Consider the following 27,055-nt stretch of genomic DNA (forward strand, 5'->3'; position numbering starts at 1 on the left):
ACTACAACTCCCATCATCCCTAGCTAACAGAACCAGTGGTCAGGGATGATGGGAATTGTAGTCCCAAAACAGCTGGCGGGCCAAGTTTGGCCATCACTGTCCTAAAGTGAGAAGCGAAGCCAACTAGGGGTGAATGCAAGCAGGTGTGCTGATAAGATTTACACCTGTGCTGAATTTTTCCTGCACCGAAGTTTGCCCACTTCTCACTTTTTGCTGGCTGTTTGTTTGGACAAGCGTTCCTACCACTCCTAAGTCTAAAACCTGGGAGGCCGATGTGAAAACCCCTTTCTTTGGTTTGCTGTGCAACTTGTGCCAACTGCCCTTCCTACACAGGTCCCTCCTCCCTGCCCTCTGTGCGGTTAGGTCCAAGACCCTGTGCAGGTGAGCAGCAAACACGCACTGGAATGACGATCTCTGCAAACGTAAAGATTTGCAAAGTCAAATTTACAGGGAAGTGCAAACCTCTTCCACTTGGTGGTGCCGTTGTAACAAAAAAGTTAACCAGCAGGATCCTAACAGAGAGAGGAAGTAAATAAGCAATGAATCTTTGACTGGGATCCCAGAGAGGTCTACTTTGTGTTTGTGCGCGCGCGCTGGTTTCTTTTTACTGTGACTTGTGGATCTTTTCTTCTTTCTCTCCCTTCTGCTTTCGGAAGTGCTCGCTACGGGAGTCCCAAAAGACAGCTCCAATTTTACAGGTAATGGCATCAGCGTTTCTTTTCTCAATGCACCTGAGTCAAGGTGTCTGTGGACAGGTAGCTGTTGGTTCATTGTGGTTAACTTTACATCTGCCCCTCCACCACCCAGAGTCGCTCTTCCACCTGCTGTGTCGGAGGCAGAAATGCAACAGGTGTGTCTTTCATCACCACATCTCCATTTTCTTTTCGGAGGGGGAGGAAAATAATGGTCCTCTTTGAATGTCTGCTACTACCCAGTTGTGAAATGCTCAGGGAAATGATGTTGCAAACTTATTTTTTGCAGTATTTTGAGGGGTGTACCGAAATATTCCCAAAATACCTGCTTGTATGGCTCCAAGGATGGCGTAATCATCTTGGAGGGCCTCTTTTGATGCTGTGTCTTCTCATCCTTCAGAGGCAAACTGGCTCCCTCTCTGATTTATATGCCTGATGGTCTCTTCACTTCAATGTGGATCTGATTATCGGGTTATTCTTGTTCTTGTCTATATTTTTATTATGTATGTTATGTTTTATCTTGTGATTTTATCTTGTGAACTGCCCTGAGACCTGCGTGGTATAGGGCAGTATACAAATTCAATAAGTAAATAAAGTAATAAGTAAAGAAATAAATTTGTACCAGTGCCAAGGAGGAGTGGTGGTTGGGGTCTTAGTTTCCCCGGGAAAATGCTCGACCAATCAAGTTGGCAGCCATTCTTAAGGAAAACCTGCTTTCAAAGGTGGCAGCTATTTAGAGATGTAAATAGTGTATTGTCTGCTTAGAATGTGTCCAGGTCCTCAAAGTAGGGTGGCCAGCATCACCCTTTTCACCCAAAGGAAGAAAACGTTAGGTGCCAATTTGCAAACAAGTACCAGGCAACCACACAGCCCTCCTGAACCCTGGCTCATAGTTTTGCTTCCTCCAGACAAACCACAAGCTAGTAAGCAAAGTTTGCCCTATGGTTTGCAGCTCAGGTCTGGCTGAGAGAGCTAAAACCACGAGCCCAGATTTGGACAATGTGCTAAGCCAAACCACAACTTAACTCAGTGTAGCACAGCAGCAAAAACATTCTGTGGGGAGAAAGGCGGCTGCAATCTCCTCTCTGGGAGCCTGACAGTTTGCTTGCCTACTGCAATGCCATGGTTTAGCTTACCTGAGTGAGAACAAAGTGTACTGCAAATTTGAAGGGGAAATTGAATCTGCACGTGTAAAGGACTTTGTCTGCTCTGCTGCTGTAGGATAGGGTGACTCCCGTCCAGCACTTTAGGTGTGTTTTAAACCCATAAAGTATGGTTTAAACTGATTATTGATGGATTGGTTTGTTTCAGTTGGCTCAAAGGCCATGTTGCACGATGTGAAATGCGCTTTTACATTTATTGTCCATTTAAAAAATATTTTTAAAATGGAAATAGCTGCCACATGGGGCCTTTTGGACAGGATCGGAACTGGTGGGCAGGGGAATCTAAGCCTGATAAACCCTCCTCTCCTGGAGCTGCTATTTGCATTGGGGGAAAATGAGCATGTTGAATGCAACAAGATATTTAATGCAACTCTACATTGACCCTTGAGTGTCTCCAGCTTGGTGTTAACTTAGATGAATGCCAACTGATATTGCATGATGCTGAGTCAAATAGCCTGTCAAATGATCAGGTTTCTACTTGTCCAGTATCTTAGAAAAACTTTCTTTCCTGCTGTTTCCTGGCACTTACACTTTTACCTCCTTGTTTCGTATTTTAAAATAATCTTATTTAATATAGCGTCCTTGTGCCTGAGACTTTTCGGAACAACCCCCAAACAGGAGTGCAAAGGTCCCTGCATCAAGGATGCTGCAGTTTAAATATCAGCAGTGACAGGAGGGAGATGGGGCAGTGGGGCTTCACTGTTGACTGTGAGCAAATGCAACATGATTAGTTATTATATGCACCAATGGTTCCCAAAGTAGGCTGCAATCCCCCCCGGGGGGGGATTACCTGGGGAGCACTAATAATACTTAATAATAATAATAATTTTTATTTATACCCCTCCCTCCCCAGCCAAGGCCGGGCTCAGGTAGGCTAAAAAGCAATAATAAAAACAAGTTGAATGAGGGAAAGTGGCAGCCAAGGGGGCTCTGGGATGTAAATGTCTATCAGACTTTGAAAAGCTGGTATCACTGGATCAAGTTTACCAGTTCCGATGAATTAATTAAACTAAATGGTTTCAACTGGATTTTGAAGAGAAGTGCAATGAATTGTTACCGCTTTGAATTTAACTGTGGTGTTATCTTCTGTAGCTGATTGTGCAAACAACTATTTTGAATAATGCTTTTTTATGGAATAGGGTAGAGGGTGCTGGAACGCGGGTGGCGCCGTGGTCTAAACCATTGAGCCTTCTTGGGCTTGCCGATCAGAAGGTCGGTGGTTCGAATCCCCATGGTGGTGTGAGCTCCCGTTGCTCGGCCCCAGCTCCTGCCAACCTAGCAGTTCAAAAGCATGTCAGTGCGAGTAGATAAATAGGTACCGCTCCAGCGGGAAGGTAAACGGCGTTTCCGTGCGCTCTGGTTTCCTTCACAGTGTTCTGTTGCACCAGAAGCAGTTTAGTCATGCTGGCCACATGACCCGGAAAGCTGTCTGTGGACAAACACTGGCTCCCTCAGCCTGAAAGCGAGATGAGTGTCGCAACCCCATAGTCACCTTTGACTGGACTTAACCATCCAGGGGTCCTTTACCTTTACCTATGGAACAAAGTAGGCAGTGGCCTCAATAGGTTTTGGAATCACTAATATACATAATCTATGTGCATTGTTTTTAGTAGAGTAACATAAGCACAAGAAGCGGGGGGGGGGGGTGTTTCCCTGCCCCATGGCAATTACAGTCTCATATGACAGCAGCACAGAAACACAGGAGAAGGAATGTTAGCAAATGTGTTTTGCACACCATTGGGCTTTGCTTCAGGTTGGGGATAAACCCCTTGATCCTGTCAAGGATTAAGGGCTTTACCCAGAGATGGGGACCCTGCCAGCACGGCCGAGGGTCAGGAGTGCTGGGAGTTGTAATGCAACAACCCGGTTCCCTATCTCTGCTTGGGTGGAAACAGTGGATGTTTGAAGGAAGAATTGTGGTTGCCATGTTGGTGTTCTAGGAGGGTGCTGGAGGAACAAGGACTTGGGTTACTTTGGGGCTACATAGACATTAGAGCATCATCCTCCCCCTGCTGCATTTCAGCTGTATCCTACATTGCTGTACAGACTGTAGAGGGAGCAACCCGATGACCTTCACCTGCTTTGTTTCCCTGCACCAAATTTCTTAAGTTGCCAAAGCTATCGACTGAGCATGTGCAATGGCCTCCCGAAACCGTACACACCTCGGCATAAGTGCAGCTTCTGTTTCTGGATAGGGGAAAGCTGGCTTGTGGGATAGCTCATCCAGCAGGAGCATTCATCCAGGAGCCACAGGATGCTTCTGGGTTGTAGTTAGTGTCATACATACTCAGCTTCAAACGCCAGTAGCAGAAGCGTGGCAGAGCAGGAGTAAGTGGTAATGTGTATACACAGCATTGAGAGAGGAGGAGACTTTGGGTAAGCTGAGAGGGGTGGACATTGAAAGCATCCTGCATCAGGCTGTCCAGTATTGTTGCCTGCCCGCTGATCCTTTCCAGGATTCGAACTCGGGGCCTTCTGCATAAGAGCAGCTAAAGAGCCTGCTGTACCAAGGCAATTGAATAGCCCATCTGGTCCAGCATCCTGTTCTCACAGTGGCCAACCAGATGCCCCAAGCAGGACCTGAGCAACTCTCCCACCTTGTTCTCTGCCAGTAACTGGTATTCAGAAGCATTGCTACCTCTGACAGTGGAGACAGGGCAGAGCCATCATGTCTAGTAGCCCTCAATGGCCCTCTCCTCCATGAATTTGTCAAATCCTCATTTAAAGCCATCCAAGTGGGTGGATGTCGTGGCCTCCTGTGGGAGGGAGTTCCACAGTTTAGTTCTGCTCCTTGCGAAGAAGGGATTTCTCTGATCTGTCCTGCATCTTCTAACACCCAGCGTCATTGGATGTCCACAAGTTTTGGTGTGAGGAGAGAGGGAGAAAAACTGCCCCCCACCCACTTCCTCTGTGTCATGCATCATTTTATAAACTTAAGAACTGCATGCAGAAAATGTGTCCTTGCTGGCTCCTTCTGGAACCTCGAAACAATTTTTGCATCAGGTGAGATCCTTTGTGCATCCCGCCCAGGGCCAGCAGACAGCGCTCCAAGCTCTCAGGCAGAGCAAGGGTCTGTTTGCATCATCTCCCACCTTTCAAGAGAGTTGCCCGTGGTTGTTGCTTTAAGTGAGGCAGCAGCATTTGGGGGGCCTTGAGATAACTGGATATCGGGAGTCCTCGCCGCCAGCAACCACCCGACGCAACAGCCCGCGCGGCTCCTCTGGCAAGGGGGGGCGCAATGTGCGTCGGTGCTGATGTGTTGGCAAAATCCAGACCAATTAGCTTTTCCCCAGAGCGAGTCTGGGAGGCCGTCCAGTCCCTGTTAATCGGGGGAAATGCATTAAGAGAGGGATAAAAGGCGAAACAGCCTCGTTCTGAGCTTCGAGAGTAGAGCATCCACTTAGCCTCGGAAATCTCTGCATTAACGGGATCGCTGCTCGGGAATGTGCCACTGGCTGACCTAATGGAGTCTGGCTACCAGGGGTCTCTGCACATGAAGCCCCCGCCCCCGCCCCGCTCCTCTCCCCGGTGCTGAAAACCCTCCCGCTCACATGGATACCACTTAGTGTTTTGTTCAGGAGGGGGAATCATGAACTGCTCAACTGGAAAAGTATCTTAAGAGGTGTACACTAAACAGCATAAAACAATGATCCCTAATGGACAGCTAAGATCAGCAAATATTTAAAAAGCAAATATGCATGTTATTTGCCTAGCAGAAAAAATTCTCTCTCTCTCTGCTTCTTAAAACAATTGTCTTAATTGCATTCAATATCGTTCCTTTCCTTCCTGATTTCTCTGCTGACTTTTGAGTTGTTTGTGGTGCTAGTTCTGCCCAGGCTCTCAAGTAGTATCCAGGGGGCCCTTTCTACATGGCCTGGCATCTTTTGCAACCAGCAAATTTATTTATTTATTGGTGCACTTTGAGTGGGGATGGCAGGCACTTCATCTCAGGGCCATGGACTTGAGCCCCACATGGTGTGAAAGATTCCTGCATTGCAGGGGGTTGAGCTAGATGACCGTTGTGGTCCCCTCTATGATTGAACCTGCGACATTCTGCATGCAAAGCAAGGGCTCTACCGTCTGAGCTATGACGCTTCCCTTAAGAACACAGAGAGCTGCTTTATGATGAGAAATGCAACAAGGAAGGACATTGCTTTAAAAAAAATAAATCAAAAGGGAGGACAAAAATGGGTGATGCTCTCATTCCCGCAGAATCCACCACCTTTGCCATTCCCATGCCAGAGCTCATTAAAGCCAGAGAAATGGAAGCCTCTGGGGTTTTCTGTTTGAGGGAGGGGGCATTTTTGATGAATTGGAGGCCGGGTTTCAGCAGAACGCTGGTCTACCACCCCAGAGAGCCTCTGCCAGTCGGTGTAGATGGACCAATAGCCTGGCTTCATGTAAGACATCTTCCTACTTCACTTAAATCAGTAACCTAGTACCTACATCATGTGCAGAAGGTCCCTGGTTCAATCCTGGCATCTCCAGGTAGTGCCTCTCACCCTATAAATGAGTTATTGCAATGAATATATGGCGGCAGTTTTTGTAGGGGGTGTATGTTACAGGGCTAGGATTATTTTAGTGGGAGGTGGAAAATCTCATGGGAGAGCTTGTCCATTGCTCCTCCAAAATAGCTCCTTGCTTCTTCCCAGGGGAACAAACCAAGTTTTTATATGATAAAGGAACAGGCTTGCCATTGGGTTATAAACCATCTTCTTGACCTCTGGTGACACCCCTATTTTCTTGGTCACACCGCAGTGTGACATTCAAAATCGATTTCTAAGATAGGAGGTAAATACCGCCCATTGTTATCAACTGTCACTTGACAACACATAGCTTAACACAGGGGTCAGCAAGCTTTTTCAGCTGTGGGCCGGTTCACCGTCCTTCAGACCATGTGGTGGGCCGGACTATATTTTGAAAAAAAATAATGAACGAATTCCTATGCCCCACAAATAACCCAGAGGTGCATTTTAAATAAAAGCACACATTCTACTCATGTAAAAACACCAGGCAGGCCCCACAAATAACCCAGAGATGCATTTTAAATAAAAGGACACATTCTCCTCATGTAAAAACACGCTGATTCCCAGACTGTCCGTGGGCCGGATTGAGAAGATGATTGGGCCTTAGGTTGCCTACCCCTGGCTTAACATTTCGACCTAGGCCATAAATTTGGGTATGTGGGGGATGAGCCAGGGTGTGCCTTAATTCCAAGATCTGTACCCGAGGGACTACCTCTCTCTGCCAAAAAGGAAAGCATTGCAGTGCATTTTCTGGGCAAACGGAATACTTTCCAGAAGTCCTGGTTGCCAGCAGGCTTCCGCAGTGACTCCAGGTGGGGTCTGGCCAAGGCGGAAGAGAGAGGGTCCTATTCCTTTAATCTGGACAGTATGCTTCCACTGATGCAGCCTAGAATTACACACGCTTCACCACACTGTTGACCCATGTTAGCCTTGTGGTCTACCAAGACCCCTGAATCCTTTTCACGTGTCAAGCCAGGCATCCCCCATCCTATATTTGTGCACCTGATTATCCCTCTCTCAAGTGGAAAACCTTGCATTTGTCCCTGCTGAAACCATTTTGTGCATTTTCTGCTTAGGGAATTTGCCTCTCCCCTGCAACAAGAAGGTTGAGTTTGACTAGCGCCAAAGTTTGCTGCTTCTTCTTTTAGCCAAGGTGACTTTTGCTCCATACTGTGGTTTGCCAAGGAAAAGGGATCCATCCCATCTTTGGCAAAGCTGCTCCTGACTTCTGGCTCTACCAGGAGCAGGGAGAGAGACTTCTGGCCCATCTCAAGCCATCCATCAACCCATCTCTCTGCCTCCATCGCCGCTGTGACAGCATCCGAGGCCTGGAAGGCACCTTCTCTCTGCACCTGACAGGTTTGCACCGAGAAGAAGTGAGTGATGGACGCCAGTCCTCATCAATCGGCTGCTTTCCCCAAATGCTTTTAGAACGAGAGGATCCTGAATAATTTAGCTCCCGTTTGGTAAAGGGGAGGTGGGGCGGGGTGGGAGAGAGATCCTTAATAGGCCTTAATGGATCTGCTGCTAAACATCTTTGACTCTGGAGGGACCTGCCTCAGTCCAGGATTGCTGTTGACGGCTGGCGTCGACACTCCCCTAATGAAAGCCACGCCTGTGCGCTCGTTAAGAGCCCTCCGTGCAAAACCTAACGAGCTAGAACTTTTATTTAATGAGCAGGATTCCGAGAAACCGGGTGAGTTTGGGCGGACACCGGAGCGATCGGGACCAGAGCGAGGGCAAGGCTTGTTGGAGATTTCACTGTTTCGCAGGAGAGAGTCTAGGAATCCTGGGGTCTTGATGGCGAGGATGCCTTTGTTGGTGGGGGAAAGGGTGGCTGCCTCTTCCTTTAGGGTTTTGACCACCCAGCATCTATTCAGAGACAGACGGTTCCCCCCAGGCGATTCTCCATCTTTCTCCGCTTGACATCAGGGCATCTTCTCCAGGAAGTTTTGCGGTTATTCAAATTTCGGGGATAGGGATGCAAAACTTGGATGGTGTGTTTGTATTTGTTTTTTGATAAGTATGAGATGTTTGGAATTTGAGGAAAGATGAGAGATTTCAGCGATGGTTGGATTTTTATTTTATTTTTTGCATTGTATGGTGAGACAGGTTCTAGCAAGGGCAGAGAGCTATGGTGAACTCCAACCGACCTCCATTGTAGATGGGATGGTTCCATTCGCTTTTCCCAGCCTGAAGGTTAAAACATGGAAATAAAGTCCTGAGTTCAATGGGATTTGCTTGTTAGCAAGCGTGCGCAGGATTGAACCCTTACAGAACAGGCGGCTATTGTTGTTTCAGGGCAGCAGTGAGTTTTGATTTTAGAAAAGGAAGAAAGCAACCAGAAGATAGTGGTTTCAAATCCCAGAAATGGCTGAGGCTGTAGGAATTCACTCCTAATTCCTTCCTGTATTTAATTTCTTTTAAGTATTCTATGTGGTCCAGGGATGTCTCTGTGTGAAAATGGTATGTTATTTTCAGATCTGAGGTTGATTTCCCTTGAATTTTCTGTTTGTGCATTATGTGGCTGTGCGTCATTTTCCTTCCCTTTCTGCATATTATTTTAATTTAATTAATAAACCCTGCTATGCCTCACACTTACCATTCCTGAAGGATTGCCCAGAATCCCCATAAACCTTTGACCGCATATGCAAGATTGGTTGCATACCTAGGAGTTGATGTGCTTGAGAGTTTCAAGAAGAATGAGCATAAGGAAATGGCCAGAGTATTAGGCTGGAGAAAGCAGGGTCCTTGAACCCTGCCTGGAGTTGAATCTTATTGGGTGGCCCCTGGAAGCTTAGGGTCTCAATTTAGCTTTGAAGGTTGCTATGAGGATAATTTTACCACTTTCAGCTTCTTGAAGGAAGGGCTTCCATTGCACTCCCAAATCTCCCTTACAGACTCTTAGAATTGTAGAGTTGAAAGTGACCTCAGATCTATTCCAACCCCCCTGCAATGCAAGAATCACAGCTAAAGATTCATCCAGCTTCTGTTTAGAAACGTCCAAGGAAGGAGAATCCACCACTTTCTGCAGGAGCCCATTCCACTGCCAAATGGCTCTTTCCTTTTTTTATTTTTATTTTTAATACTTTTATTTTGCTTTAAACAAATACAAATAAATATAGACACCAAAATTACAAAAGAAAAATCCTTAATAATAAGAATAATGAAAAAAGCTAAAAAAACTACAAACCTCTTTCCATCACAGAATTCTTCCTAAAGATTAGTGAGAATCTCCTTTCTTGTAATTTGAATCCATTGGTTCGGGTCCTAAGAAATAGGATTTCCCCATCTTTGTAACAGCCCTTTAGATATTTGATGATGGCTGTTGTATCACCCCCCAGTCTTCTCCAGGCTAAACATAACCAACTCCGTCGACCGTTCCTCAAAAGGCTTGGTTTCCAGAACATGGTCGTCCTTCTCAGCGCACCTTCCACATCTGTGATGACCAAAGCTGGACATAGATAGTCTAGATTAGTCAGTCTAAACATGCACCAACTAGCACATCTTGCTACATGCCCACTACACAGGCTCTATACCAGGGGTGGGTAACATTTTTCCTGCTAATGACCACATTCTCTTGGGAATGTTCTATAGCAGGCCGTATATAAGCAGTGGGTGGGGCCAGCTTTCCTCCCATTCTTCCGTTCCCTTTTCTTTCTCTTTCTGATACTCACTTCCCCCACCCTCCTGAAGTCTAGAGCTGATTGCTTGCAAAGCACTTTTTAAATTAGGGTAAGGGCTGCATGCAACTCTAAGGCTGCAGAATACTAACCCTTGTCCAATATGCACACTGATCCTCCCAGATGCTTGTGTGTAAATAACCAAGGGGGCAGGCAGAGACCCCACTTGAAATACTGTGTCCAGTTCTGGTCACCACGTCTAAGGAGGATATTGGCAGGCTGTAATTTGTGCAGGCTGGGGTGATAAGAGAGCCACCTTAAAATATCTGAAGAGCTGTCACATAGAAGATGGGAAAAGCTTGTTTTCTTGTGGGTAGAACCCAAAGCAACGGATTCAAATGACAAGAAAGGAGATTCCAGCTAGACCTTAGGAAGAATTTTCTGCACGGAAAAGTCCTTTCTTTTATCTGTCTGGAATCCTCCCACATTAAGCTTCAATGATCAAGAGGATTTTAGCTAATCAATTTATCAGCTAATTGTTGCAGTCTAGAGCTGCTTTCCCAGCTGGGGGCTGATTTATTTATTTATATTCCCACCTTTTTCCCTCCAAGGAGCTCAAGGTGGCATACATGGTTCTCCCCCTGCTCACAACAACCCTGTGAGGTAGGTTAGACTGAGGGGCAGTGATTGGCCCAAGGTCTCCTGGTGAGATTCATGTCCAAGCAAGTCCTGGTCTGTAACTTTTCAGTGCTATAACACATTGACTCTCTGATTTGCCCTGATGGAGCCGCTTCCACTACCCGCTGCGCTTATCCAGGAGCAAGCCCCTTTGCGCCTAGTGAGATTTGCTTCCCTGTAAACATGCCCCTGGGATGTGGGTGGTGCTGTGGGTTAAACCACAGAGCCTAGGACTTGCTGATTAGAAGGTCGGCGGTTCAAATCCCTGCGATGGGGTGAGCTCCCGTTGCTCTGTCCCAGCTCCTGCCCACCTAGCAGTTCGAAAGCATGTCAAAGTGCAAGTAGATAAATAGGTACCACTCCAGCGGGAAGGTAAACGGCATTTCCGTGCATTGCTCTGGTTCGCCAGAAGCGGCTTAGTCATGCTGGCCACATGACACGGAAGCTGTACGCCGGCTCCCTTGGCCAGTAAAGCGAGATGAGCGCCGCAACCCCAGAGTCGGTCACGACTGGACCTAATGGTCAGGGGTCCCTTTACCTTTTTAAACATGCCCCCAGCTTTCATTTCAGTGCCTCAGCTATCATAGCTTTGAGGGATGCTGGCTTAGAGCATCGGTGAAGAATATCTGTGGTTGATAGACACCAATTCCCTTCATCCCTGACAATTGGCCATCATGCTGGCCGATGGGACCTGGAGCCCAACAACCGCTGGAGGGCCACAGATAGAAGAATAGAATTGTGGAGTTGGAAGGGACCCCCAAAGGTCATCCAATCCAGCCCCCTGAAATGCAGGAACATGACCCCCACTCCACCCCTGTCTTAGAGGCTGTTTGGATCAGCAAGCCAGACCATGAGCCACAAACGGGTTCAACATTTCTGTATCCTGGGCTGCTGAGGTGGGGGCACACCACTTGCAATATCTCCAGCCCTCCCCAGATTGCATTACAGAGGAACTGTGGATTGAGCAGCCTCTCGCCATCCACCCCCCTTGGGACCAAAGAATCAGACTATAGAAAGAGGGCGGGTTCCCTTGCTGATATCAACGATCCCTTTAAAAGCTGCAGTCTCAGCTACTCTAACAGCCTCGAGTGCTGCCTTTATGGTCCTGAACTAGAGGATTTCAGTGCAATTGATTGGAAATGAAATTTTGTGGGGATCCTTCATTCCTCTTGAAGCGTAATGGATATTGATCAAGCCCACAGCATCCCCTTTTCATGGGGGCCAGGGATGCCCATTGGCGGGTCTTTCCAAGGTTCAGTGTGACAAAATTTGCACAGCTGCCTCTGGTGCAGCTAAGGGGCTTTGTTATCCCTGAACAAAGGAATGGGGAAGGAAATGGACAGAAAGGGACATTTCCTTCCAGTCATTTGTCCCTTCTCTCTCCCGTTCTACACAAAAAAGTGTAGAAAATAAAAGAAAGAAAGAAAGGTATAGTATAATACAGCAAATATAATCAGTTACATTTCCATACATTAATATATACAGTAGATATATAACGAATTGTTGTTGTTGTTTAGTCGTTTCTGACTCTTTGTGACCCCATGGACCAGGCACTCCTGTCTTCCACTAATATTATAATAATAATAACTAATATTATAATATAATATTTTATATAATAATAACTAATATTATTGTCCAGATGCACTGTCTAATTGACAGTGGATCTAAGTTGCAGGAACCAAGGATGTTGTCTTACACTGAGTCAGATCATTTGGTCCATTTAGTTCAGTACAGTGACCAGCCCAACTCTCTCTTTTTTTCCCCAGTTCTCTTTTAAAGCCATCCAAGTCAATGCCCACCCCTGCCTCCTTTGGGAGCGAGTTCTGTAGTTTAACTCTGTGCTGAATATCTGTCCTGAATCTCCTGACATTCAGCTACATTGGCTGTCCACAGATTCCTGTGTTATGAGAGAGGAAGAAAATCTTTCCTCTGTCCACTTTCTCCATGCCATTCATTATTTCATAAGCTCCTACCATGCAGTCTCTTATTCGCGTTTTCTCCAGAGTTCAGAACGCTGCATTCTTTCATCACAGGGGAGTCATTCCATCCCCTCCTTGATCATTTTGGCTGGCCTTTTGTGAACAGAGCCCCCTTCTCTGTTTCATCTCTCCTCCCTCCATCCGTAAAAAGCTGCCTCATGCTGAGCCAGACCAATACTCCACCTCACTTGTTATTGTCAACACCAGTGTTTCCCAAACTCGGGTCTCCATCTGTTTTTGAACTACAATTCCCATCATCCCTGACTACCCTTCCTGCTAGCTAGGGATGATGGGAGTTGTAGTCCAAAAACAGCTGGAGACCCAAATTTGGGAAACACTAGACACGTGACTGGCTGCAAAGGCTCTCCAGAGTTTTAGGCAGGGAATATTTTCCTACCTGGAGATGCCATTGGAGATTGAACCTAGAACCTTGTGCTTGCAAAGCAGTTGCTCTACCAGAGAGCTAGATTTCAGGGAACAATTTAGTTGAACCATGGTCCTATCGGCTTCTAAAAGCAGTAGCTATGGTGGTAAAGGGCTCAAGTCCACAATAATCTGAGCAACACAAGTTCACGACAGAGGTAACCGCACAAACCACCACATGTGTGGTCACGCTCTTTCCCCATCTTGGAGAAATGCAAAATGTACCCAGAGCTCCAGACATCTTTCTGGTGCCCTCTCCCACCATTGGTGGTCTGGGGCAGCCAGCAAGACATCTTAGGCAGATGCAGTGAAGAGAGAAACCCTGTGCCCTGATGTCTGTTGAGGGCAGATGTTTCCTGGATCAGCACCAGCTGAAGGTCTGAGCCGCCTGGCAGGATCCGCTGCAGCTGAAAAGCTTGGCTTGGGAGGAGGAATGCAGCACCAAAGTTGGTGCAGAGAGATTATGAGAGCTTCCTTCTTTAAAATGTAGCCTGCTCAGTTGAGCGAGAAGACATCCATTTACAGCAGGGTTGAGGAACCAGTAGCCCTCCAGGTCTTGCTGGGGCTGGGAAGTGGAGCCCATTAACAGCTGGAAGACCACAGGATCCCCATCACTGACCTAAGAAACCTGCAGGGCAGGCAGGATGAAGCAGCTGAGATCCCATGCATGCATCTTCTAAGGAGCAAAGAAGGTCCCCTCTGTTTCTGGTGCTTAGAAGTAGGCGGTCTCTGTCTGTGAAGGTTCATCCCTTGGGAGGGAAGATGGACCATGGTCCCTCAAGCACTGGGTGAAGCTTGACTATTTAAGATGCTCCAATAAGTTTTAAGGTGGAGTCTGGACTCAGGCTCTGTCATGAAGATAAGAAGAGTCCTGCCGAGTCAAGCAAGTGGCCCATCTAACAGCATTCAGAATGCCACCACACCATATATTTCTATAACGGCATTATGATAGTGGTGCTTTATTTTCAGTTCCTCTCCTAAGAAATTTCTCTAGCATGGGTTTTGCCCTTTTCCCACTGGGTCAACGTCTTCATTGAGCTATCTGCTATGAACCCAAGGTCTCAATCCTGGTCCATCACTGCCCTTTCAGCCCCCTGAGCATGTTTGTGAAATTAAGATTTTTTTTGCCCTAACATGCCCTCCCTGGTTGGATGGAGATCTGTTGTATATTAATAAGGTTTGGAGGTTTTCAGGTCTGCGTTTTAATCATTCATACACAGCAGCTGTCTAAATCATTCATATTTTGTGTTGATGCCATCTACCCATTTCACCCTGAGAATCTGTTCCTCATCTTCTTCTTTTTTCCATTCCATAGTAGATAGTGCCAAGCTATTTAGAATCTTTCCGGGGCTCTTTGTGTTTGGTTTGGTTTTTCCTGTGCTTCCTCCTCCCTTTCCCCCCCCCCTTTCATTCCCCCCCTCCTGCTCTGTCTCCTTGACTTTTGGCTACAACCCTTTCTCATCCATCCCCCAAAATGGGTCTGTGCTTGCTAAGAACGCAGTGGCCGTTCCTGTGCGACTCTGATGTGATGCTGGAAGAAGGCAGCAGGCTCAGTGTGACCTTTAAAAACCCTCTTCTGGAATCATGGAAGGATGCATTGTCGGTGTGTTGAACCTGTTGAGGATAGAGCTGGAAATCTTTGGGTCTGAACAACTTCTGTTGGTCAAAGAGTATGCAAGCTTGCCTTGATTTCCCAGTGTATCTCCAACAAGCATGGTTGGTGGTCAGAAATGATGGGTGTTGCAGTCCAGCAACTTTTCAGCCATGGGAAATGCATTGGCTCATACACATTACCCTGGAGAGTAGGGGCTGGCATGGGAGTAGTGCCGGATTTACGTATAAGCTAAACAAGCTATAGCTTATGGCCCCACTATCTTGGGGTCACCCAAAAAATTAAAGGAAAAATACTGGATGTACATTTTCAAAATATAAGATAAAAAACAAATAAAATAAAACCTACATACAGCAACAGTGTTTTGTGTTGTGTAGGCTCCTATAATGTAAGTAATGGGCCCCGCCTGCTAGCCTGCTCCCTAAAATATCACTGGTTTGCTCATTTCTATATATAGGATGCCTACATTCTGCATGTGCAAATGGCTTTAGATACCTATTAGGTCCATCAGTTACCATATGGCATATATTCAACACAAAAAACAGCGACAATTTGTTGTTGACAAAGGACAGCTGGACATATAAAGGGCCCCATTACCTTCAATAGCTTAGGGCCTCATCAAACTAAATCCGGCCCTGCATGGGAGGCAGGTCCAAATTTTCAAAATCAAGGCCCGGCAATCGTAGTTGCCAACTCTTTAACCTCCCCTGGCTCTTCTGCCTTTAACAGCTGCTGTTTCTGCAGGCAGTAGCAGGTGACCATATTTGACCTCCCTGTAATTATTAAAGCGAAAAGCAGGCCAGGGTTTCGTGATTGTTTTTCTGGTCAAGTTGGCAATGCTGATGACTATTCCTCCATTGCCAATCAAGAGTCAGAACCCTTTGGCTAAGATGTGCAGAAAAGGCAGTTCCCGACATTCTTTGTCATGCTTCAGAGTGACCAACGGACAGATCTTGGGGACAATGTCCTGTGTAGGAAGCTGCCTTAAACAGAGTGAGACCAATTGGTTCATCTAGCTCAGTGTTGTCTACACTGACTCACAGCTACTCTCCAGGATTAAAGTCAGGGATCTCTCCTAGATTTAGATGGAGATGCCAGGGATTGAACTACAATCTACAAGAGATTGTGTAGAGAGCATCACTTCTCACAGAAGAAATGCAGGGGCAAGGGAGAGAGAAATCACCCTTTGTTCTGCCTTTACACCCAGCATCTGAGTCTTTGGGTTGTCCATTGCTGGAGATGTACTGTCAAATGATAGCTTAGGGCAGCCTTCCCCAACCTCCAGATGTTGGACTCCAACTCCCATCACTCCTTGCAGCGAGCATCACCAGGGATAACAGGAGCTGTTCTCCTACAACATCTGGAGTGCCCCAGATGTTCCCTACCATACCTGCAGCAAACTTCCAGCAGCCCTGGTGCATTTAACTCCATTCCTATTTGTACGGGGTCCTTTTCCTTCCCACCCGATAATGAACCCAGTTTGGTTCTGAAGCATGCATACTCTGTGGCCAACAGAGCAGGCCTGCTTAGTCAAAGCAATGTGAATTGGAGGTCAGCTAGGGGAGACTATTGCAGTATCGGTGGCAGGTTGATTTGGCCCCTTTGGATAGGAAGTGAGTTTGGTTCACCTGAGCACGATTCCCTTTAACGCCTGGGAAATTCACAGATCCCCCCGTCAGGCAGCATCATGCTGTCCATGACGTACAGCGGGAGCCTCCGGAGCGTGGCCAGTAGGTGCCATTCGGAGTGGGGGCTGCACCAGATCCAGCAGACGGACACGGTGGAACTGCAGAGGCTCAGGGATGTCCGGGTGGCAGCCCAGGCCAGGATCAGGGAGGAGTTCCTGCGGATGCACGGGCTGTCCCTGGACGAGTGCACAGCGCAAACGACCGGCATGAAGTATAGGTAAGCAAAAGCAACTTTCTCGAGGGAGCCAGCATGCCAAGGGTGGGGAACTTTTTCTTGCAGGCCTAGAGCCTCACTCACAACTTCACAAGCTTCTAGGGGCCACGTGCAATGAAGCAGTAGTACAGTGGTACCTCTGGATGCGAACAGGATCTGTTCCGGAGCCCTGTTCGCATCCTGAAGCGAATGCAACCTGTGTCTGCACATGCGCGGGTCGCAATTCGCTGCTTCCGTGCATGCGGCGTGCAACCCAAAAAAGCTTAACCTGAAGCGACTTCAACCCGAGGTATGACTGTAATAATAATATTTCTATCCATCCTTTCTCCCAAGCTGGGATTCAAGGCAGTTTCCAACATTTAAAAGCAAAGTAGTTAAAAACAACAATTGAAATACATAATTTAGAACCAGCAATCAAAGTACAGTGGTACCTTGGTACTCGAACAGCTTGGCTCCTGAACAAATCGACTCCCGAACGCCGCAAACCCGGAAGTAAGTGTTCTGGTTTGCGAATGTATTTTCGGAGGCTGAACATCCGACATGGCTTCTGCATGAGTGCAGGAAGCTCATGCAGCCAATCGGAAGCCACACCTTGGTTTTTGAACGGTTTTGGGAGCCAAACAGACTCCTGGAACAGATTAAGTTTGAGAACCAAGGTTCCCTGACAGCAGCCTATTGATCAACCATGCCTGCTCCTAAGTTTCCAAAAGCCTCTCTGAACAGGAAGGTCTTATCCGACCAATGGAAGGATAATGGAGAGGGAGCCAGTTGCACCTCTCTTGGAAGGGAATTCCACAAACTGGGTGTTCAGCCACAGAAAAGGCACTTTCTCTCTCTTGTGTCACTACCAGCCATGTCTCTGATGTCGATGGGACTGAGAGAAGGTGCTCCCCATAGGATCTCAGCACCCAAGAAGGCTTGTGTAGGGAGCTATAATCTTCCAGGTAGCCCTGGTAGCCTGGTCCCAAGCCATATATGTAACCATAAGTGAGTGGGAAAGGGCAGGAAAAGAGAACACTGGAGGGCTGGGCATGAGGGAGAGGACACCAGTTAGTGCAACGAAAGAGAGCAGGAGAGGAGCTAAGGGATTATTTGACCTGGGCAGGAAAAGAGCACTGGCGGAGGAAGAGGGCAGGGGGAGCGCCCCCTCCAGGTTCCATGCCAGGTAGGGTACCATCGCAGCCGCCCCCCGATGCACACTGCACGCTGCCAGGATGCACACTGCACATCCCTCCGCACCGTGCACCATGTGCCATGCCCCCGCGGGCAGCATGTCATGCCACGGGACACATGCCATGCCCCCGGGATGCGCGCCAGCACATTCCCACCTGTTCTCTGCCCCTGTGCCGGAGCATGGCGCTCCGCCGCTGGAGGAGAGTAAAAAAACTCCTGAAGTGTCAGAAGTAGCTACTATTCCACCCTTTTCTCCCTTCTATCAGACCACTTTTTTGAGGAGGGGTGAGGCTCTTCCAGCACCCCATGTTTTATATAACTTCTGCATAGAATTTTATGGACTAAAGAATAAATGGAATGGAACGCCTCCTTACACCACAGGGCCCTAACCTTGGTCTTAAGATGCGCTTCTGATCTCCTGTGTTCTCCTTTTTTAATGCCTGTTTAAAGGCGTTAGGGCGATCCCAAAGGAATCTGGAGGCGGCATTTAGTCCGGTCTCCGATCCACCGAGCTGATAGGCTAAGTTACTGAAACGGAACACTAACAGTGTCTTGGTCAAGGGCAGGAACTCCCTGCCTGCTTTTTCTGGGTCCACGGTAGTCAAAAGGGCCTGCCATCAAAATGCCGCTAGATGGCGCTCTCCTCCTTACACATCAGTGTGTCTGTGTATTTGCGTATGGTAGGATTGACATTTCTAGCAGCCAAGGCTCCTTTTAGGTCACCGCTTCCCAGGCTGTAGAGTCCACCCTGCAAGTGGGGCACGCAGCCTGTGCAAGAGGTTCAGGGGCTTTATAAGTAAACCCCAAATGCCCTGCAGTCTGATGGTTGGTATGCTTGCATTCCCACAAAACTAAAAAATGGTTAATAACTTCATCGGCACTACAAATATTTCAACAAATTCCACATGAATAGGGGCATTTTTTGCTTGCAAACCTCGGGCAGCAGTTACGAAATAACAACAACAACAACATGATAATAATAATAGTTTTATTGTTTATATCCCGCCCATCTGGCTGGGTTTCCCCAACCACACTTGGCGGCTTCCAGCAAAATAAATAGTTAAACCTACAGCTGAAATGCACAAAACCAGCATCTGCCAAAAACCTTAAGCTCCGGAATTCACGTGACAATAATTTGGTAGGTCACCAAAAAAATCTGGACTTGTCGTACTCAAAAAGCTTGGGGACCACTGCTTTTGGTGGTGTCTTATGGACATGGGAGATGGTTATGCTTCAGGGCTTTAAGAACAACTCGGTGACTACATGGGCAAGGCCCAATCCTGCGGTTGTACAGTGGTACCTCGGGTTAAGTACTTAATTCGTTCCGGAGGTCCATTCTTAACCTGAAACTGTTCTTAACCTGAAGCACCACTTTAGCTAATGGGGCCTCCCACTGCCACCACACCACCAGAGCACGATTTCTGTTCTCATCCTGAAGCAAAGTTCTTAACCCGAGGTACTATTTCTGGGTTAGTGGAGTCTGTAACCTGAAGCGTATGTAACCCGACTTACCACTATATATATACATGCTTAAGAACATGGGGAGAGCGTTGCAGCTTGATCAGAATAAAGGCTCATTTCCTCCAGCACCCTGTTCCCATAGTGGTGAACTAGATGCCCCAGGTTGCATTCATATTGTAAATTTCCACATTGCATTTAATCTGTCAAACAACATAAAAGCCGTTTCTGAAAATGAAATATAGTGCATAATCAGCCCTCATTTCAAGGAGTCCAGAAAAAAAAAGAACCCATTTTTCTTAACCCAGAAAATCATGGCAATAAAGTGATGAAATTTGGGTTGCTGTGCTGGCATACAGTTCTTTCCTGCCGTTTCCATGGGGGAATCATGGAGGGAACACAGAGGCATACATGTAAGGAAAGGGGAGCAAATAGCAACATTGTCCAAAGATGTATGTTGTCATACCACAGACTTTGGTGTGAATGAAATTTAGCAAGACTTCTCGGTATATCGGTCAGAAAGCCACAATTCCATAGCAGCCACTGCAGTGTGAAAGGAATGTTAGAAAATGAGACGGAAGTGCTAGCATTATAATAAGGAAAGCTAATGCAATAATCCCCACATCTGAAAACACCCCTAAAGGAAAACAAGCAAGCAGGAATGCAACAGTCCCCACTTGTGTTTTGTAGGAACTAGTAATGCAGAGGCATCCTGCCTCTGATCCTCCAGGCAATACACATCCATAGTGCCAAGTAGCCATTGGTAGCCCTGTCCTCCAGAAGTCTGCCTAATCTCCTTTCAGAGCCATCAAATTGGGCAAACATTGCCACTACCACACCTTATGGTAAGGAAAAGGTAAAGGGACCCCTAACCATTAGGTCCAGTCGTAACCGACTCTGGGGTTGCGGTGCTCATCTCGCTTTATTGGCTGAGGGAGCCAGCGTACAGCTTCCGTGTCATGTGGCCAGCATGACTAAGCCACTTCTGGCGAACCAGAGCAGCGCACAGAAACGCCGTTTACCTTCCCGCCAGAGTGGTACCTATTTATCTACTTGCACTTTGACATGCTTTCGAACTGCTAGGTTGGCAGGAGCAGGGACTGAGCAACGGGAGCTCACCCCGTCGCGGGGATTCAAACCGCCAACCTTCTGATCGGCAAGTCCTAGGCTCTGTGGTTTAACCCACAGTGCCACCCACGTCCCTACCTTATGGTAAACAAATGCCTTAAATGGGATCATGGATTTAACCTAATGTGCCACTTTGCCCTTAAGAGAGCTCAATTTGGAGCATCACAGAGACAGGAAAAAACATCTCACCCACCGTGGAAGCCTTTTAGGAAACCAAAGTGTCCATAAACATCAAGAGATTTTGTGAAAATAGTTTGCTGGGTCTCTTCTCCTGAACAGAAACAGAGACGCTCCTACTTGTGGGTTAGTGATTGGGGCAGGAAGGCTAGAAAAGCAAATCCCCGCTCTGAGGCTGCCAACCTGTGTGCGCTGACCCAGTGCAGCTTACATGTGGATTGGGTTGCACTGCGCATGGAGTGTTTTCACAGCTTTTGATCAGTGATGATTTGCACCTGGCAAAGATGAATACGAATCTCTTTACACCTGCAGCTTCTGTTTCCTAGCTTCAGCACAGTCTTCCAAATTCCTTCCTTCACAGAGCGTTGTCTTTATCTTCCGCTGTCATTGCAAAACATCACACAAAAATGCAACTGCGTGTGGAGGCTTCGGAGCATTTTCCCTGTTCTCAGAAAACTCTGTATTATCCTGCATCAGTGCAGTACTGTTGCACAGATGCAAGTAAATCTGAAAGTGTGTCCTATTTCACAATTGCCTTGTGCACCCACACTGGCACTTTCAGAAAGTTACGGAATAATTAACGATAATAAAGTTAATTCTAGTCTGGCTTTTCCTTGAGCCAGAGATAGAGCTAGGAGCGGAGTCTCAAGAGCAGGTACTGCAGTTGCCTCCAAAGTCTTGTGCCTTGGCCAAATGTCTCCCATTGAGCTTATTGTAGGCATTACAATACCATCCTTAAGTAGAAGGGTCCACATGCCTGCCAGCTTGGTTATTAAAGATCCAAGATAAAGGAGGGCTGCTTCTTGGTAACAAAGCATTTCCCCTTTTGCTCATCTAGATTAGTGATCTTGTTAATCAAGGCCCTTTGTTACTGTATTGCTGGCATGGCAGGTAAAAGGAATCAGCCAGGACCTGAGTAGAGTCAGAATTTTTGGTTCTCCCTCTCCGAAGGCTCACCTGCCCTGGTTGGACACGGCAAGAATAGGATGCCAGACTAGATGGGTCTTTGGCCTGATCCAGCAAGCTCTTCTGATTTTCTTAGGACAGTAATGCTTCTGAATACCAGTTGCTGGAAGCCACAGGAAAGCAGAGTGCTTGTGGACTTCCCCATTGGGGCATCTGGTTGGCCACTGTGACAACAGGATGCTGGACTAGATGTATCCTTGGCCTGATCCAGCCTCTTCTGTCCTGTCGTTTTCATTCTTCCTAGATGGACGGTGCAATAATAATTCAGGAAGATTTGCAAGTGCACCGTTGAACTCTGGCTCCTGTGGCTCATCCTGGTTCTGATCCCACCTCCGAAATGGCAGTCCTTGTTTTCGAAAGGGCATTGCTTTCCTCCTCTGCCCACCCCTCCAGCCACACACTTCCTGAGAGCAGGATCTTTAACGAAGGCAGGGGCCCCAAATGCCAAGCGCTTGCTGTGATGCTAAGTTATTCAAAGCCCTGCTGCCTTTTCCACCCTTGGGCGCCTGCGTCCAGGAAGGATTGTTCAGCAAGCCGCCATCCTGCAGGCAAGGGCTGGCAATTTCCCCCCACCCCAGGCCTTGTATGAGAGAAACCTGAGAGCCAAGATGCCCCGTCGAGCTGGCAGATCGACTCGGAGGGCGGGAGCAGCTGGCATCCCATGAATATTGCATGCCCTTCCCTGCCCTGGCGCAGAGGGACCATGAATATTTCAAGTGGCTCTGTTTATTAGTTTTGACGGATCGAAGGATGTTTGGGAGAGTGTCTGGTTACGCTCGCCTAATAAGGGTTGATATATTATTAATCTCTCCTGGGGCCTGCGAAGTCAGCCAGGGAGCTGGAAGTTCGTCAGGACCACCGAAACCTTAAAAAAAAAAGTTGCTAAAACTAAAAACCAGATTAAAACACATATAAACAGCCTACTTGTCTGGTGAGATGCCGAATTCTACAGGCAACACTATGCAATTGTAGGCTCCTAGGTAAAAGGTAAAGGGACCCCTGACCATTAGGTCCAGTTGTGGCTGACTCTGGGGTTGCGGTGCTCATCTCGCTTTACTGGCCGAGGGAGCCGGTGTACAGCTTCCGGGTCATGCCAGCATGACTAAGCCGCTTCTGGCGAACCAGAGCAGCGCACAGAAACACCGTTTACCTTCCCGCCGGAGCAGTACCTATTTATCTACTCGCACTTTGACGTGCTTTTGAACTGCTAGGTTGGCAGGAGCAGGGACCGAGCAACGGAAGCTCACCCCGTCGTGGGGATTCGAACCACCGACCTTCTGTTTTTTTTTGTTTTTTTGTTTTAAAATTTTTTTTATTCAAAGTTATAACAAAACATATTTTCCAAAAACATATCCTTATTCCCCCCCATTTTTCCTCCCCCCACCCCCCACAAAACCCATTCCCCAACCCCACCCCCCAACTTCCCTCAGTTCAGTCTTTGGTTTCTCCAATAATGCTATTTTCTGCATGTTACAGAGTTGTATAGATTCTCCAACTGTTTAGCTAATCATTATCAGTAAAAAAATTGTGGATGTTTATTCAAAACCTGCCAAGGAGTCCAGTTCACTTTGTTGCGTCTTCAAATACTTTGTGAAAGGTTCCCATTCATCCTTAAAGTCACAGTTATCCTTGTCCCGTAGCTTATGTGTCAATTTTGCCAGTTCTGCATAATCCATCAATTTTTCTTGCCATGATTCTTTAGTTGGGATTTCTTCAGTTTTCCATCCTTGTGCTACCAGAACTCTCGCGGCCATTGTCGCATACATGAAGATGTTTTTGAACATTTTTGGCAGGTCTTTCCCTACAATCCCCAACAAAAATGCCTCGGGTTTTTTAACAAATGTTAAATGGAACATTTTCTTCAGTTCATTGTATATCATTTCCCAAAATTTTTTAATTACTTTACAATCCCACCACATATGAAAAAATGTTCCCTCCTTTTCCTTACACTTCCAACATATGTTTGAACTAGTTTTGTACATTTTCCCTAGCTGCACTGGTGTTGTGTACCATCTGTACATCATCTTCATGTAGTTCTCCTTCAATAGTGAACAATCTGTATATTTTAAGTCAGTTTTCCATAATTTAACCCAATCCTCCATCATAATGTTGTGACCCATTTAATCATAACTGATTTTACCTCTTCATCTTTCGTCTCCCATTCTAATAGTATGCTATATGCGGCCTTCAGTAATTTCACTTTCCCTTCAATCACTTCCGTTTGAAACCTAGATCTAGTATAACTAAATCCTTTCTTACAGTCTTCTTTATATGTTTCATGTAATTGTCGATAATGCAACCAACTCTGAAAGTGGTCTTTGATCTCATCATAATCTCTTAATTTCCATTTCCCATCATGTTCCTTTAATAAATCAGCATATGTGAGCCATTTTCCTTTCTTTCCAAAGAACCACCGACCTTCTGATCGGCAAGCCTTAGGCTCTGTGGTTAGGCTCCTAGGAGATGCTCCCAAAGACAGCAAGCTATCTTCCACTGTGTCAGAGCACTGGTCCATCTAGCCCAGTGTTGTCGACATTGACTGGCAGTGGCTTTCCTGGGTTCCAGGCAGGGAACGTTCCCACTGAGCCATGGCACGTCCTGAAGCAAGGGCACACCTCAGCCCCCAAAGAAAGCTGGACTTAATTTGTGCAGAACCTTCGAAGTGCATGCTGGGTTTTGGAAAACGGTAAAGCAAGAGATGCGATTCTGATCAAAGATTAGAAGTCCTTGCCGGAGAGCTTAATTTAAACCCCACAAATGAAAACAAAATCCAAATGAGGGAAATGGACGGGGTTAAGGGAAGCAATTTCCCACTGATGAATTTCAATGGCTGAATCCACCGTCGTCAACCCTGGGCATGGTGTCGGAAGAGCTCAAATGCTTGCGTTTCTGCTCCCACAGAAAAGAACTACCGGTAGTTGCATAAATGAGTTGTTATGTTTCTTCCTGAGACTATAGAAAGGAAAGAGATACCGTATTTTCATTGTATCAGATGCCCCCGTGTATAAGACGACCCCTATTTTTTTTAACCCAAGATTAAGAAATTAAGTTATTTAACTTGGGGGGGGGGTCACTTCCGCCATTTGCTCACCCGCCTGCCTGCCACTGCCCATCGCTTGTCACAGCCACTGCTGATCACACACCTCACCACAGAAACCAGTTGTCTGCCTGCTCAATGCCATCCACCAGCCCACCTGCCCACTTGCCGCAGCTGCCAATCACCTGCCTGCCTCCCCACAGCTGTCAATTGCCTGCCCAACTGCCGCAGCCACAGCCAATCGCCAGCAGGCCTTGCCGCAGCTGCCAATCACCCACCCAATCCCTGCTGCCGTTCTTCTGCTTGCTGCTGCCATTAATCACAATTCCCCCCTCTACATTGACTATCCGTGTATAAGACGACACCCAATTTCCCCCTATTTTTTTAGAAAAAAGCATCGTCTTATACATGGACAAATATGGTAATCTGTGTGGAAGAGGGGTGGGTATGGGTCTTTTGACTTGATTTGTAGTCAAAGGTAAAGGACCCCTGGACAGTTAAGACAGTCAAAGGCGACTATGGGGTGCCGCACTCATCTCGCTTCCGGTCGAGGGAGCCAGCGTTTGTCTGCAGACAGCTTTCTGGGTCATGTGGCCCGCATGAATAACTGCTTCTGGCACAGCGGGACACCATGATGAGTGCCAGAGCACACGGAAATGCTGTTTACCTTCCTGCCGCAGCAGTACCTATTTATCTACTTGCACTGGTGTGCTTTCGAACTGCTAGGTTGTCAGAAGCTGGGACACAGCAATGGGAGCTCACCCCCGTTGCGCAGATTTGAACCACCACCCTTCCGTTCAGCAAGCCCTCAAAAGGCTAGTTTAACATGGAGAAAGTCTGAATCCAGCAAATCACTCTTGGGAGAGGTATCAGATAAGAGCTCCCTTTTCTCCTGTCTCCCTTTTTCCCCAATCTGCAACACCTCACCTGCCATCCAGGAAAATTATGCTGTGTCTGATTTTAAAGGTCCACAGATAGCTCACCTTATTTCACTGCCTTGGATTGGGTAATATGTTAACCACAAAGCTTCCAGCTACATGAATTAACTGCCTGTTGCACTCTTACTGGCTATCTAAAGGAAGATAAATGGGGTTCCGGAAGTTGCGCAGGATCAGTCCTTGAAGGTTCTCCAAGGGAAAGGAATTCCAGAGTTGAGAGGCAGCCACTCAGAACACCTCTTTGCTGCCCTACCTCAGCCCTTAGATGGGAAGAGGCCTGTTCTAGTCCACATAGTGATTGCAACCAGATGGGGAATTCAGCACCATGAACAGCTCCACATGGCACTACAGCTAGAGAGACCTTTGAATGTTGATACAGCACCAGACAAACTTTAGGAGAGTTTAACAGCGCCACAGCTTAGTCTGGTTGGCCATCTTCATCTCTGCTGCAAGAAACCCAGTTGTTAAAAGTTTTGCCAACCATTGGCCCCCAACAGAATTGGGGAGACCATGGCTCTGATGTGATGTCCAGGGTAGAGCCTTCAAACTTTTAAGGATGGCAACACAATTCCCCCAGGGTGGCAAGGTGGTGGCAAGGTGAGCTCCCCATGCACTGCACATTCTGGGGAAATAAGGTCATCGAGGATTGGAAATGGCTCCGTCATCTCAGTGTCAGAGGCAGGAGGGTGTGGTTGGCAGAGAGTGGACTGAAGTTAGTGGAGCAGTGCTCAGTTCACCCTAATGGTGCCAGTCTCTACTGTGCTCAAGTATGACTTTGTCTAGACCAGCGTTTTACAATGTTGGGGCTCCTCGGCCACCTTAGCCAATGGTCAGGAATGAGGCACACTGTAGTTCAGCAGCCTCTAGAGGGAGCTAGATTGATCACCTCTGCTCTAGATGCTACATTTGCCAGGGAGATCCCCATGGCAAATTTTACACAGAAACACACTCGTTGGTTGGACTACTTGAAGTAAGGTGCTGGGCAAATCCTGCCTTCTTGCTTCTCTCTGTATCTCCATATAATCAAAAGCTAAAAGTTTTGCTTTTTTGTTTTCTTCTTCCTCGACTTCTCCTTGGAAACAAACGTAGCATCTGGAACAGAGTTGATCAACCTAGGGCCATCCAGAGATTGTTGGACTACAGCATCCATTGATCACCAGCCAGGGCTCCTCCCTCCTCCTTTTGAGCAACCCGTACTTCCATACAAACCACCAGTTTGAAGCCACCACCCATTCCTCTTATTCACACCCTTTCATGCCCCTGCCTTCATCTTCAACTCTTTGCTGATGTCATGCAAATCCAGGATTGTTAATGAGGCTCTACAGTTCCTCCAAAGGGGGTTGTGTGGTGGCAGACCAGCACACACACATATGGGGAGATAGATAAATATATCTGGTTCCTGTCTTTCCTTTGCTCCAGACCAGCTAAGTCTTTAGATCCATGAGATATTTTCCCCTGCCACTTCTTGCCCCAGAGATCCAAAGAGCTGCTGTTCCTTTTCACAACTGCCTCACCTATGAGCCTGCAGGATCACCATCCCTTCTTCTTTCAGGAGCATGGAGGTCTTTGTGGATTTGGGT

General features: G+C 47.1%; 1 protein-coding gene across 8 annotated transcripts in view; it reads left to right on the top strand.

The window, feature by feature from the left end:
• Positions 1-27,055, top strand: part of KCNAB2 (potassium voltage-gated channel subfamily A regulatory beta subunit 2) — a 105,852-nt gene that overhangs the window by 38,644 nt on the left and 40,153 nt on the right. For 4 of the 8 annotated variants that reach the window (XM_053400423.1, XM_053400427.1, XM_053400425.1 and 1 more), the window contains exon 3: positions 657-698. The exons of 2 other annotated variants lie outside the window; for them this stretch is intronic. In XM_053400423.1, coding sequence (XP_053256398.1) covers positions 657-698 — 42 coding nt within the window. Of the gene's footprint in view, positions 1-656; positions 699-7,953; positions 8,078-16,362; positions 16,602-27,055 lie in introns of those variants that run through there. 2 more of the 8 variants (XM_053400419.1, XM_053400420.1) reach the window with 2 other exon arrangements.

This window comes from Podarcis raffonei, chromosome 8 (genome assembly GCF_027172205.1).
Source record: "Podarcis raffonei isolate rPodRaf1 chromosome 8, rPodRaf1.pri, whole genome shotgun sequence".
Lineage (NCBI taxonomy): Eukaryota > Metazoa > Chordata > Lepidosauria > Squamata > Lacertidae > Podarcis > Podarcis raffonei.